This window comes from Helicoverpa armigera, chromosome 2 (genome assembly GCF_030705265.1).
Source record: "Helicoverpa armigera isolate CAAS_96S chromosome 2, ASM3070526v1, whole genome shotgun sequence".
In the NCBI taxonomy this organism is placed as follows: domain Eukaryota; kingdom Metazoa; phylum Arthropoda; class Insecta; order Lepidoptera; family Noctuidae; genus Helicoverpa; species Helicoverpa armigera.
Genome location: NC_087121.1, coordinates 9,353,678 through 9,368,880, shown reverse-complemented (window position 1 = coordinate 9,368,880; position 15,203 = coordinate 9,353,678). Strand labels below are relative to the sequence as shown.

The window sequence follows — 15,203 nt, the reverse complement described above, 5'->3', positions numbered from 1 at the left end:
CAAAAACAGATTCCGCTGGGCGAACGTTGTCCTGGCGGAACTTTTTTTAATCCATAGACTTTGGAAGAAAAGAGATGTGTCCGAAAATTAGTGTGTATTTGTGTATAATTGATTATGTATGAATGAAATCAGTGCATGCATAAACTTCGGAGAAATTCAAGTTTCCGCTACGCGAACGTTTGGCCATTAGCTAGTTTTCATATAAAGCGCTTACATAGAGAGCTGTAGATTTTTACATACATTGTTTTGAATTTGTTTATATTTGTTTAAATAACAGATTTAGAAAAAGTCGTAGGGTTTAAAAGATAAAAATATAAACGTAAAATACACTTATTAGGTCTTAGTTCTTAAAGTATGCAGTTTGGGGTCTAGATTTTCACGTTTACACAAACCTTGTAAGTGTCTCCAACATGTTGCCAAGTATCAATGATGTTCCGTTTGTAATTAAAAAGTTATAGGATATTTTACCATGAACAGATCACTGTTTACAAAGCAGTCGAATATCACGACGTTCTAAAGGAATTGCATGGTAAAATGTATGCCAATAATTAGTTTAATCATTCAACTATTCACTTGCAAAATTTCATGTCATTAAATTCAGTAATTAAAGAAAGACAATTATAATACTGACGGAGCATCGAAACCCTACAAAATCCGACCAAGTTCGGATAGCTACAAAAAAGCGGCCGTGCCATTGTCTAAGCAACGTTCTTAACTTGGTAGGTTAGTATTTATTAATATGGTACAGTTGCGTACACAAGCGTTAGGAAAAAATAAAACAATTGTATTTCTTGATTGAAAATTTTTTTTTTATAATAATGCCACTATCTACGATAAAAATAAATCTTCAATTAACAAGTACTTCTCTATTTAAATATCCGTGTACAAAAATATTTTTATTATTATTACTTACATAAATTACTTGACTACGTGATTAAAAATAACGTTAATAAACGTTACGTATTTTAACTAAAATGTCGTAGATAGTGGCATTATTATTTAAAAAAAAAAATTCATTCAAGATATGCAATTGTTTAATTTTTTCCTAACGCTTGTGTACGCAACTGTACCATATTAATAAATATACTAACCTTCCAAGTTAAGAACGTTGCTTAGACATATGGCACGGCCGCTTTTTTGTAGCTATCCGAACTTGGTCGGATTATGTAGGGTTTCGATGTTCCGTCAGTATTATAATTGTCTTTCTTTAATTACTGAATTTAATGACATGAAATTTTGCAAGTGAATAGTTGAACGATTAAACTAATTATTGGCATACATTTTACCATGCAATTCCTTTAGAACGTCGTGATATTCGACTGCTTTGTAAACAGTGATCTGTTCATGGTAAAATATCCTATAACTTTTTAATTACAAACGGAACATCATTGATACTTGGCAACATGTTGGAGACACTTACAAGGTTTGTGTAAACGTGAAAATCTAGACCCCAAACTGCATACTTTAAGAACTAAAACCTAATAAGTGTATTTTACGTTTATATTTTTATCTTTTAAACCCTACGACTTTTTCTAAATCTGTTATTTAAACAAATATAAACAAATTCAAAACAACGTATGTAAAAATCTACAGCTCTCTATGTAAGCGCTTTATATGAAAACTAGCTAATGGCCAAACGTTCGCGTAGCGGAAACTTGAATTTCTCCGAAGTTTATGCATGCACTGATTTCATTCATACATAATCAATTATACACAAATACACACTAATTTTCGGACACATCTCTTTTCTTCCAAAGTCTATAGCCCGGTTTCCACCGCGAGCGGAACGGACCCATTAATGACTTCGTTAAACTCGCAAACGCAAACTGCATACTTGTATTTCCACCAACAAATAGTCGGACGGAAAGAGCCGAGCGTGTAGAAAGAGTAGAAATGAGCTCGCTCAGTTCTAGGGAGCGGAGCGGAGTACTTACGGACTCCGCTCAACTCGCAATTACAATTTACATAGTAGCGTTTCCACACAGAAAGTGGTGAGCGGGGCGGATTGAGCGAGTAAAAAGAAATTGAAAAGAGTCCGCTGCGCAAGGCCTGCACCGACTAGTTCAGAACGGACTCGCTCGCTGTCTGCCTAAATTCCCCTTTTAAGTTACGATCTTGAATATGCTGGCACAGCCAAAATCTTCTTTGCGTGCTTTTTTTCTGTACACATAATCACTGTCATCGCTCGATTCCGTGTCACTCGATAACATCGCAACAACACGACCACACACAACCAGCTCAAAACTTCAACTGAACTCGTTCTCTGTGGAAATTATCTATTCGTTTTTCATTTCTCATTTTCCGTTCAGCTCAGTCCGCTCATTTCTCTATCTGAGTTTCATTTTGCAGTGGAAATCAAATGACCAACTCTTCGTTGGTGGAAACGCAAACCTCTTTCATTAAAAAGGAGTCCGTTCCGCCTAACCATTTTCCGCACATTACCCTTTCGCAGTGGAAATCGGGCTTTAGGATTAAAAAGTTCCGCCAGGACAACGTTCGCCAACGTTCGCCCAGCGGAATCTGTTTTTGGTGAATTTCTCCACAATGGCTGCATACACAAATTTTTATTTACCATACACAATTATAGGACGTCTTACACTAATTATCTGCATAATTAAAATCTTTAAATTCATTAACATTCCGCTGCGCGAACGCACACGAGAAAAGAATCGACACAACGTTGGTGGGCATGGCATGGTATACGTTTAGCTCAAAATACACATATCGGACACGCCACGTTTCCACAAATCCTGGCAAATATTTACAAGTGACAACTACTCAGTTTTCTTATTTAATAATCGGGAACCATGTAATTGTTAAACGGTTCATAAATAAAACAAAACTTTGTGAACACGAGCGGGTAATTTATTTTGTAAAAAAATATTTTGTACTGCTAATAAATTAATAGTCAGTCGATACATAACTTCCACTTTATTTAAAATATATTTCTTTAAAATGGTTTATTTATCACAATAAACATGCAATTATTAAATACAACAAATAAAAAATGAAAAATAAATCGTTTATGATTTGGCACCATTTAGCATTCAAAATCAAAGTACAAAAATAGCTACCTAATTACACGAAACAACTTTTAAATACAAACAGAGAGACTTGGAAGTATTGTCATCAGAGTGAATTTTATGAATTACACTATACAGTAAGTATAAACTTTAAATTACACTTTACGTTTTACAATAAAAAAGGAACACCAAAAATGTTCATGCCCGCACATTTGTCATGTAGTCCAATATATTTTATCAGGTATCACAATTATATACCACAGCATGTTAAATAGGCAAAAAATATAAATTATAATGTATTATTCATTATATTATAACATAACCAGTGAATAGCCAAAGCAATATTAGATGCAACATTATTTTTAAATGATTCTGAAAGTAAAAAAAAATATTATGAAAATGATTTTAAAAAATAAGATAAAAGCCTCATTATAATTATTAGCTTCATACTGGTGCATTTATTTATTTATTCTTATTTTAATAGAATCATAAAAGCATTCTTAAATAATTGTTTAAAAATATATTTTGTAAGTACCTACTTACAGAGGAACGAAATTGACTTCGTCTTTGGGTAAGGTAACATTTCATTACGAATACACAATTAGTTAAGTATCTAGTATATTAGAATGTTATTATCTACATAATAGCAAGGGTAAAATATTTCAGGCTTACGCTATTTACGCAATATGACATAATTGTTAGCACTTTAGATATTTTAATTAAATATTTTTTGCAATTTGAATTGAAGGACTGACAAGATATTATAACATCCATTTACTACACATATTTTTTATTATATCGATAACTTTTCAATTATTTAATGATTATTTGATAAACATTTATTCGTATTAGAACATTTCAATAAAATTGACATTACATACCTAATTGATTTATTAATATTAAATGCACTTTTGAGCGCCAGCGCACGTTATGCATAGTTTTTTTTTTTAATTTTACTTATTTTATGAATAAAAAATTAGTGTATTTGGAACAATTGATGCATGATCAATTGTTCAAAATAGTAATATTGATTAAAAAATACACAAGACTGCTATCGGCAATACTTGTGAAAAATTACGAATGAAAACTCGATTACTGCACACATACAGCAGGGAAGAGATATGAACACATTGCATATTGTAGTTTTAATTTTGAATAATTTATTGAGGGAAAATATGGTTCAAAATCCTAATAATTTAAAAGTTGTAAAATTATTGATACATCACTGGATTTTACAAACAGTAACAGTAAACAGATTTCTTAACGTAGATCCTAACGCATTAATGTCATAAATTCTTTTCAAATATGTTTACTGACACTAGAATAATGCACATAAATGACCATAGCAGGACAAAGATAGCCCACGCAACGTGAGAAAATGGACTTTTATACTTATTGACTACGCCTAACCCTAGCAGGTTCGTACAGTGGCGCCGCGCGGACACTACCAAGAATGTCGGTATGAAGTACTGTATGCCCGTCCCAGCGTACGAACCCGTAAACTCTATTAATATACTTATATCCTCTAAGAAATACGTCAGCAATACTGGGGGAACAACCGTGATTATAGGAAACAGAACTTTCCTTAAAATGAAATTATACGATTCCAATCTCGTTGTATCTAAGAAGAGGCTTTGTAAATTATTTCTCAAAGTTATAGCTATGATAGGGAAACTGGTAGAGAGAGTGAACACTGGGAACAGGGCGAGGAAATATTCTACGACTTCTAGGAATATGTTGTCGTTATCTGCGGGGATGAAGTTGAGGGTGTAGAGGTCGTTCAGGTGCGCAAAGGCGAAGGCTCCGGTGAAAGCTAGGAGGAGGTAGAACATCGCTATGATGGCGTAGTCGAAGAAGAGATGGAGGCCTAGGCGTGATTTACCCCTGATGGGGGCGATGAGGCCTGGGAGCGAGTGATGGCACATGAAGGAGTAGACGCAGGCGCCGAACAGCGTGGGCAGGCCCGTCACGTCGAAGGCTGGCGGGTGGCCCTGCGCACCGCGACCCACTAGCAGGTGTATCGCCATTGAGATCATTATCGTGAACGCTGGAACAAATAACATGATTTAACATTAGGAATTTAGTGCCTTATTGTGGTGTACATAAAAGTCACAGAGCGACATCTTCTTTTCTAACACAGGCATTATCTGGTATTGATTTTATATTTTTCGAAGCCTTACATTTTAGTATATGAAATATGTTGTGGTTGTGTGTCATCGCATTGATTAGATTAGATTTCAATGAATCAGTATTCCCGAATTGAAGTACATATGTACTTAATTTAGGTTTGCAGTATTGTTATTGTATTATAGAATATAAATAACATCAGTGACTAATTGAGTTATCCTTCAGTAACGAAATACTATGTAAGTACATAGGTACTTACATATGGAAATACCGTCTACAGATACATATCTGGTGCAATAATGCTAAAACTATGTTATGCTATCAGTCTGATTTGATATGGATAACTAGAACACATAATATTATCTCTAGCGAGTCCGGAACGCATGAGATTATTTTTTTAATCTGATGATGGGTAGAAATCCTACTAGGTGTTTAGGCCAGGAATAACACACAAGTTAACTATCAATACATTTTATTTTTTGTGTAAATTAGCTCAACCTATTTAGATGACATGATATCTAATTATAAAAAAACTATCTGAATAATATAAAACTTTTTATATGGTTGTGTGAATTAATTCCTTCGAGATGTGAGTGTACCCACGGGACACAGCGAGCAAGGAATACATGCAAAAAGCATTCCACTATCAAATGCTATTTCAATATGAGGAGTCGAGCATACACTTGTCATAACTCATGCAGTGTCAATTGTCGCTCATACATAAACGGTCTACCGTTGCACATGTCCTATTCAGTGTAGAAGGGAGATACAATTTATCAATCAAACTACATTATTACTATTTTGTTCCGCTGTTATGTACCTACCAAACACGTGCGTTAGGCCTAATTGTTAAACTAAACAATATTTTTTAACTAACGTGCTGCGCCCGATAACAGATGTAATATTTATGAATACAACATGATAGCGCATTTTATTGAAACGATAAATGGTCCACATGTTGCCACGCTAACATGAAATGTAAATAACACGATTTGCGAGCAAATAATAACCATTATTGTATCTTTTTTCAACTGCGTTACATAACGTAGTTAGGTAGACAATTGAATCTCGAATCTGCCTACCACTTTATTATTCAAATTGCATTGTAATCCACAGAATAGGCCTGTGTGATTAAAACAATGAATACTACGCGAAAGAAGGACATAATTTACAAATGAGCGATTATATGCACTTTTTAAAACCTGGTGTCACGACACAGAAAAATAGATCATAATTCTAACAGAGAGAATCTTTCTTGATACAACTAAGAACACAGCAAGCTGTAGTATTCGGATCTCCATCTATCCTCCGAGCCTTTTCCCAATCATGGGGTCGGCTTCCAGTCTAACCGGATTCAGCTGAGTACCAGTGCTTTACAAGAAGCGACTGCCTATCTGTACTCCTCAACCCAGTTAGGTACCCGGGCAACCCGATACCCCTTGGTTAGACTGGTGTCAGACTTACTGGCTTCTGACTACCCTTAACGACTGTCAAGGATGTTCGATGACAGCCGGGACCTACAGTTTAACGTGCCATTCGAAACACAGTCATTGGTGTCTAAGATATACTTAGAAAATACATACAAACTTAGAAAAGTTGCATTGGTACCTACTTGCCTGACCTGGAATCGAACCCGCGCCCTCATACTCGAGAGGTTGGTTCTTTGCCCACTAGGCCACCACGACTTTTTTCCATGTATGTACCAAACACGTGCGTTAGGCCTAATTGTTAAACTAATCAATATTTTTATTTAACTAACGTGCTGCGCGCGATAACAGATGTAATATTTATGAATACAACATGATAGCGCAGGTTATTGAAACGATAAATGGTCCACATGTTGCCACGCTAACATGAAATGTAAATAACACGATTTGCGAGCAAATATTAACCATTATTGTATCTTTTTTCAACTGCGTTACATAACGTAGTTAGGTAGACAATTGACTCGAATCTGCCTACCACTTTATTATTCAAATTGCATTGTAATCCACAGAATAGGCCTGTATGAATCTAGACACACGGCAGTGTGTCCGCCAAGTTCGAGCAAAAAAGGCGACACACCGGCCGTGGGTTATATTACACGAACCATTTCGGGCCAAATTCGACCCCCCTGTAACTCAAAATCTATTTTATTTACGCATATCAAATTTCTAGTATCTGTTGAGACCCCCTCACTTATCTAAAATACAAAATTTCATTAATATACCTATTGTAGGTCTTGAGATATTGACGTCAGAAAATCGCTATTTTTACTATACACTGATTCACTGATTCACTGACTCACTCATCAAAAACCTAGACCACTTCCAATGGTCGTATTGACTTGAAATTTGGCATGGAGGTAGGTCTTTATGTCAAGGTAAAGGGAAAAATCTGAAAATGGCCAAGTGTGAGTCGGTTTCAAAATAATGAAGGTGTTTTATACCCGGTGTAAATTTATACCCCTAAGGAACTAAAACGAACTAAATTTATCTATATTTATATAATATATCTTCGAATGGTACAAAGGTTTGTATTTAGTTAAAGTAAAGTAAAAATCTGAAAACGGCCAAGTGTGAATCACTTTCGAAAATAACGAATGTGTAACTTTGATCCACGAACATAATATATGATAACATGTCATGTCGGTCAGTTGGTAAATCTAGTCATAGTTAATCTAGTTCATTTCTTTGTAAAAAACATATTGCATATTAAAAAATCTAAAAGATAGTATAAATGAGACATTTCTTTAACTAACTTCATCATAAGAAAAAAATAAAATAAACAACCTTACAAAAATAAATGAAATCCCACCCAAAACAAAAATGTGAAAGACTGCCAAGTTCGATAATATGGGAATGCTTCGCCTATAAAAGAAGTGAGATCTGAATAAGTACCAAGTTCCATACACATACCTCAGTTAAAAATAGTTACTTTTTAATGATGATTACTTGGCAAGTTTTAATAGAAAATTAAATACTTGATTCATTGCGTTTAGTAGGTTTATAACAAGGTGTATGAAAACTTGCCAAGTAACATCATTAAAAAGTAACTATTTTTAACTGAGGTATGTGTATGGAACTTGGTACTTATTCAGATCTCACTTCTTTTATAGGCGAAGCATTCCCATATTATCGAACTTGGCAGTCTTTCACATTTTTGTTTTGGGTGGTAAAACAATGAATACTACGCGAAAGGACATAATTTACAAATGAGCGATTATATGCAATTTTTAAAACCTGGTGTCACGACACAGAAAAATAGATCATATTTCTAAAGGAACAGAGAGAATCTTTTTGATACAACTAAGACCACAGCAAGCTGTAGCATTCTGTTATCGTACAAAAACATACAAAATACTCACCCAGCCACCGCATGCCAGAAGTGAACAACTGCAAATATTTGGTCTTCTGCACATTGAAGAAGACGAAGGGTCCCATAGCTGCCACAAACGTCAGCAAGGCCACCCGGTACGTGTCGAACCGGGTATACCCAGTGCGGTCCGTGGAGGATATGTTGAAGCAAGGCAGCTCATCCCAGACTTTGGAGTCCGTCATGTTAGGGGGGATTGGGGTACTGTTGGCAAAGAAGAATTATTATGTCAAGACATCTTTCATACATTGTCTGTTAGGCCCATGGTAAGCTATACAATAGTTTTTAGCTTGTGTTGTGGGTGCTGCACTCAGACCTTTTCTTTTGATGGGGAATCAATCAGATAAAAAATCAAATCAATCAGATCAAATTACACCTCCCGCTGTGGGTTAGCTGCGTAGGTCTTTTATGTACCAGGGCCGTGGTAATTCTTTCGAACAATCCCGCAGCCCCGGCAGGCTTTAGCCCTGCTGGGCAACGCCCCATATTATACCATCCAGGGTTGACCGGGATAGACCATTGTGGGCACGGCACATTGATCACAATCAACGGCCAATAGTAACAGCGTCGTTGTTTGTTAAAACATTAGACAATATAGTATAATGAGAAGTTGCACCCTATTATTGTTTGTGTCAGAAGCTAAACTATTTATTTTCTCACATTTTGTTTAGGTCAGTATCTCAAAACTAAGAGCAAACTAAATAAATATTTTTATTTTTAGGGTTCCGTACCCAAAGGGTAAAACAGGACCCTATTGTTTTCGCTCCTCTGTCCGTCTGTCCGTTCGTCCGTCTGTCACCAGGCTGTATCTCATGAACCGTGATAATTAGAGAGTTGAAATTTTCACAGATGATGTATTTCTGTTCTCGCTATAACAACAAAAACTGAAAACAAGAATAAAATAAATATTTTGGGCGGCACCCATACAATAAACGTGAGTTTTTTGTTTATTCTAAATAATGGTACGGAACGGAAGGGTTTTTATATCTATTGTTCAAGAGTTAAAATTAAAAACTAAACATGATTTTTGACAAGAAGTTCTGTTGTTTCACCAATATGGGATAAATTGACTATGTATAATTTAGACACCAATGACTAATTAAAGGCGAAGGAAAACACCTCGAGTAAACTTAGACTATAAAGTCTGAAATCACCAACCCTTTATTTAACCCTCAATCCTTTACTGTGAAAGGAGGCCTGTGCCCAGAAGTGGGACGATAAAAAAGGCTGAACGAGACAGGATGAATTACACGCTAAACTCATTCCAGTAAAAAAATCAATACATATTTTGACTTTGGTTGATAAATTAATGTCGGGCAATTACACATGTTTATTATTGTCGGTCGGCCGATGAATAAATCATTGCTATTTATATTTACAGCTGCCGCGCATGGACACATTCCTCTAACTTATCTCTCCAGCAATTTGACACGACAACTATAAATTATAATAATTACTGTCGTGTAACGAGGAACATTATTTCAAACGACGAATATTAAAACACTTGACTAAATATTTAGGATTATGTAAATCTTATCTTGTCAAGTTTACATGAACAGCTATGTAAATAGGTAATACTGGTTTTAATTTTCAGTAAAGAAATAACGTACAATTTAGATTTTCATTGGTTTAACCACAATTGATTGGTTTAACATACATTGACTCTTAGGCTTTTAATAAGAGGGGGTAAAGCAAATGTTTTAAAGTCGGTACTTTACAGGCAAAACACTTATGAAAAGCGAGCTAAATGCCATAAAAAGGATCGACGTCATTTGATTACACTCTATAAACGCTTGATTTTTCGTGCCTTCAATTCAGATTTTATTCGCTGATAATCATCTACCTCAATCAATGCATAACAATGCAGTTATTACTTTCTGAATTATTGTCCAATTATATTCAAATGGGTTCAGTAGTTTCGAAGCCCATTTATTATATTAGTATAAACTGGCATGGTGACTTTTAAGCCCAAAAATTAAGAATTAAACAAATGGTTAAAGCATTTTTGATTTTCTCAGACAAAATTACAGATGTACATCACAATAAATAATGTAACTAAATGCTTACCACACCACATCCATGATAGACTTAGCAACTGCTGCCGAGTAGATAGATAGGTCTCCATACAAATATATGCATAGGGAGCAATAGAAGGTAGTTCTGCCGATCTTGTTGAAGAACAGGTTTGCCATCTCCCCCAGTTCCACTCGTCGGTCTAAACTGTAGTAGCGAGAAGGGATGTTGTCACCGCAAACTAGAGGCTCTTCTAAGTCACCGTGATTGTTCTGAGATGTTGATGGATCTTCATCCGAATCATGGTCTTGTATCTGGAATTTGATTTATAGATAAACAGTCTGTCTTCAGCTAAAATGCATGAATTTTAGAGAAGTCTTTGCTTTTTTATGTTACAGTAGTGAAAAGGTGGGTGGTTTTACAGTGTCAAAAACTTCGAACTACCATACTATATAGCAAAAATATGTGCACCAGAACTTGCTTTGTGAATTATAAGCAGAATGTTTTATTTACAAAATATTTATTATGTAGCCTATTACTAAACTTAAATGTTTACACTTCTTCTAATGATATAACTATAGACAAGATTTTATATTTTGTTGGCACAATATGCACCAAATAATATATCTACCACATAGGCTTGCCTGATGATTGAAATAGGAAGTTTGTCTATACTTACGCTTTCCCTCTTAATAGTCTGCAGCCTCTTCCACTTGAACACAGCGTTAGCGCAGGCCATCGTCTCTATGACATAGGTAGCGTTGAGGAAGCTCATGAACGCTAGGAACATCAGTGATATGGTGCTGAGACCCCATCCAGCACGGGCAAACGCAGCTGGAAGCGTTAGTGCCCCCGTCCCAACAATCAGGTTGAAAACGTAAATTAAACCCACCTGGCGAGGGCATGTAAAATAAGATGGTAATTAGGTCATTTTAGAGGAGGATCATACTTGTGTTATAAAGTAAGTACCTATAAATAATAATTTTTAAATGACTATTTAATGTCATTGTAGTCAGTGGGTTGTCTTATTGGAGGAGTAAACTAAATGTTTATTACAAATGAAGTGTTTCTCTTTAGCATGGAATTTAATTTTATAACAGAGACCGAGGCTGCAATGATGACAGCTGTTTCGAAGCGGAGTGGGAGAAACAACAGTTGCTATCGTAAACAATACAAAGAACAAAGATTATGAACTTTAGCAATGGTTTAGAAACAATTAATTTACTGCCAAAACATATGTTAAACACTGCTACAGCTTTTACGATGCTTAACGACTTGAATTTGTATTTCGAACACTCACCCATACTGAATATTGGTCCCCAGCCTCTGTTAAAGGCATTCTTATCAACCTTCTTAGACCCCAGAAGCGACGAGGCATAATTCTCTAAATTCACACGACATCGCTGCCGGATATCTGACACAGCAATGGACGAATTTTCCCCAATCGATGTATTAACATTTATCGATAATAAAGAAAATTGACGATAACGGCCAAACACAAAAGATAACACGACAAATCAAAACTTATGACATAAATACATGACACTTTTGACAGACTGGAATGAAATTGCCAGTTGCCAGCAACAATTTATTTATTTCGATTATTTTTGTTATGTTGAAAGAGGGAGTATACTCGACCACTACTGTGGGTCGATCGGGATCTGCGCAGAAAAAAAGTTACGCTAAAGGTCTGGGCCAAAAAGTTATAGTTATTTGTATAAAACTAAAAGTAAATGTAACATAATAATTATTTTTAGAGGAATATTTGAATTGAATGGACTTTATGAGTTAAACGGAGACATCAAACACGGCATCATTATTACCCTGAACAATAATATCACTAACATTACGCTTATCTATCTAAAGTGCAGCCTAATAAATCAATTAAATTCCGCAATATTACTAGTTATATAAAATAAACCGTATAAAAACACAGCTGATGAAGTGACACGCCCGGACATTGTGCTGTGTTCGTTCTCGTAAAGCAATTGGTGGTTCCATGTAAAGTATTTTTTATATTTTCCGCTTTAATCAAATTAAAATAAATGTCAACTTAGGTAAACAACAGTCAAAAATTATACATTTTTCATGACATATAAAATTTCCCAACTATACCTTCCATCCATCTTTCTCACTTACTTACACCGGAAATAGCACAACACTAACAGGCGTGCATCCAGCGCGAGCGCGGTGTTGTAGTTATAAAAATATCTTAAGAAAGGAATAGATTTATGAGCATATTAATTAACTTATTAAAGGGATTGATACCGATAATAACTAATTTAAAATGCATATAATTATGTTATTATCGGTATAAAAATCAGAAATTGCTTTTTTTCACGGCTGTTGGCGTTTATTCTATACTACTACATTTTATGGCAAGCATAAATAACTTCACCCATCAATTAAATTAGGTAATACATATTTTTGTCAATACAATTTAATTTTTACGGTTTGGTAAGCTCTTCCTACTAACCTACAGCAAATTAATCAAACAAGATGTTGAATGCTTCACAAGTTTTAATAGAACGTGTCCTATTTCATTCCATTTTTCCATTTAGGTGAGTTATAGCAAAAATGTTAACATACCCCTATTGTTTTGACATAATTAATTTCGAGATGAAATCTCAAAGCAATAATTTGTAGGTACCTACTCCGACTTCTAGTTATGAACTGATTTTGCCTATCATCCAGTCCAATACAGCATCCTATAGTAAATTGAATGTATCTGCTATAGGTAGTTATACACTACAGTATAAAAATAGGTATGTATTCGTACGGTATTATTATAGGTACATATTTATAGATAGATACTATAGATAATACCTTCTGTATAGTGAGTGCTATACGTATGTATAGTAAATTGCTATTACCCTACCAAGTCAAAAAACACAGCAATTCTGAGTCTGCCCAACCGCGCTTGCAACCATCTTGCATTGGTAGGGTTTGTAGCTCTTCGTGCGAACCCCGACGACGAAATCATTCCATCCAGCCGTCGAAGCCGTGTTCTCGGGGGTTTGGGATTGTGATTTTGTATAAATCTTTAAGTTATGTGCCAACAATATTACAAAACAGAGGTAAGTTCCAATAGAAGCAAGTTTTTAGAAATAGTTCTTTATGTCGTCGTTGATCGGTCTGAGCATTTATGGCATCGCTTTCTCAGGCGTATGTTTGTTCTCCCTCCAACAAACGGGATGTCAGCGACATGTTTAATTTTCTGTCTCATTCCTTCTAGTAATATAACACCGTTGTGCTCGGTCGTGTCACGTAAGGTTTTTTGTATTTTTGCTTGATTATAGTGTGATTTTTGAGGAAGTTTTGTAATATTCATGTCAATCAAGTGTTTGTGAATGTGGAGTACTAATTTGTTACAAAAATATTAGCATTATTCGTATGATATGGGTCGTGCTAACTTTCACTCTAGATATAGATAGGTACCGTGGATGATATAGCATAGATAGATACATGTATACGACTGTAGATATTCAACATCGAGTCGTCGAGTCTCAAGGCCGAAACACACAAATATATAAGTATATAATATAAGAAAAGAATATTGGTTTTTATAGGAATGTGAAAATTGAAATGGGAATCGTGATACTTTAACGTTTTATTCTCAATAATTTCGGTGCGACCGTAAGTACTTGCGTCGTATTTCAACGTACCTATACATTTTGGAATGGCGTATTGTGAAACACCATCATGATTTTTGATCTTTAACGATTGCCTTTATCGTATTTTCGCCTAGCCAGTCTAAGTAATGTATTACATTGGTTTTGCTCTTCCTACAAATGCGTCTACTGTATCTACCTATGTTATGTATCTTTAGGCGATGATCCACTTGATATTTCTTTTTTAATCCTTGAGATAACCTCAAAATAATTATGTACTTATTGTTACGTATTGATTTTTATTGATTGTTTATGCTAATAGCTGGGCCAATTAGATATGTGAAGTATGGATTCTTTGTCCCACAGATAATCTGAAACGTTACGAGCTGACTGCAAAGCTGCTCTGAAGGATCTGCCGAGCCCGCATTATCTGTGATATACAGCTCAGCCTCTCGTCCGTCCTAAAAGGTAAGCTTATCTATGTGCTCCAAACTGTATATTTTGCTAATTCCACATTGCACTAGCTAGTACAAATGAGACATGATAAAATATAGCAATCAAAATATCAGGGTAGAACAGAAAAATAAGACTTACCACTACCACAACTTGATAAAATTGTATGGATTTCATGTGTACATTGTGTATTACACATGAAATTTATTTTTCATCTGGGCTAGTCAGGAAATATAATTTTCACCTAGTATTATAATAATCATGGAACATATTTGGACAAGATCAAATAGCTTGTAGATTGTATGTTTTGTAAATCATTTAAAAATAAAAAATATATAGTCGGTCAATTTAGTCAGTGATGCAAAAGAATTTTTTACCAAGAGAATTGGAATGTTTCTAATTAGCCTTTGTTTTCTATGCAGCAACTGAAATGGGATGCTAATTAGTTGTGACTTGCTTTTGAATCAAACTCCTTATAGTAGAATATTTAGCTTGTAAACCAACAGTTTTGCTTGTTCCTTCAATGCATAATGACTTGTCTAAGGTACAAGTTAGCTGTACGCTGATACCATGTTGTGTACTTTATAGGGCTGGGCCAATCGGGCTAGGAGGCGAGTCCAGC

The 15,203-nt window shown here is 35.1% G+C and overlaps 1 protein-coding gene and 1 long non-coding RNA gene across 3 annotated transcripts; one reads left to right on the top strand and one right to left on the bottom strand.

The window, feature by feature from the left end:
* Positions 1 to 2,843: 2,843 nt before the first annotated feature.
* On the bottom strand, positions 2,844 to 12,079 carry LOC135118160 (transmembrane protein 104 homolog). Its single transcript, XM_064039386.1, has 5 exons — positions 11,818 to 12,079; positions 11,197 to 11,409; positions 10,572 to 10,831; positions 8,497 to 8,708; positions 2,844 to 5,070 (listed from the first exon to the last, which is right to left on the bottom strand). The coding sequence occupies exons 1-5, from the start codon at positions 11,893 to 11,895 to the stop codon at positions 4,310 to 4,312; spliced, it is 1,524 nt and encodes a 507-aa protein (XP_063895456.1). The 5' UTR covers positions 11,896 to 12,079; the 3' UTR covers positions 2,844 to 4,309.
* A 1,345-nt stretch (positions 12,080 to 13,424) lies between these two features.
* On the top strand, positions 13,425 to 15,194 carry LOC135118164 (uncharacterized). Of its 2 annotated transcripts, XR_010277399.1 has the most exons (4): positions 13,425 to 13,594; positions 13,753 to 13,784; positions 14,495 to 14,596; positions 15,170 to 15,194. It is a non-coding gene; the product is annotated as an uncharacterized LOC135118164 (long non-coding RNA). The 2 variants fall into 2 exon arrangements; XR_010277398.1 differs by lacking the exon at positions 13,753 to 13,784 and having other exon boundaries at positions 13,438 to 13,594.
* Positions 15,195 to 15,203: the final 9 nt, after the last annotated feature.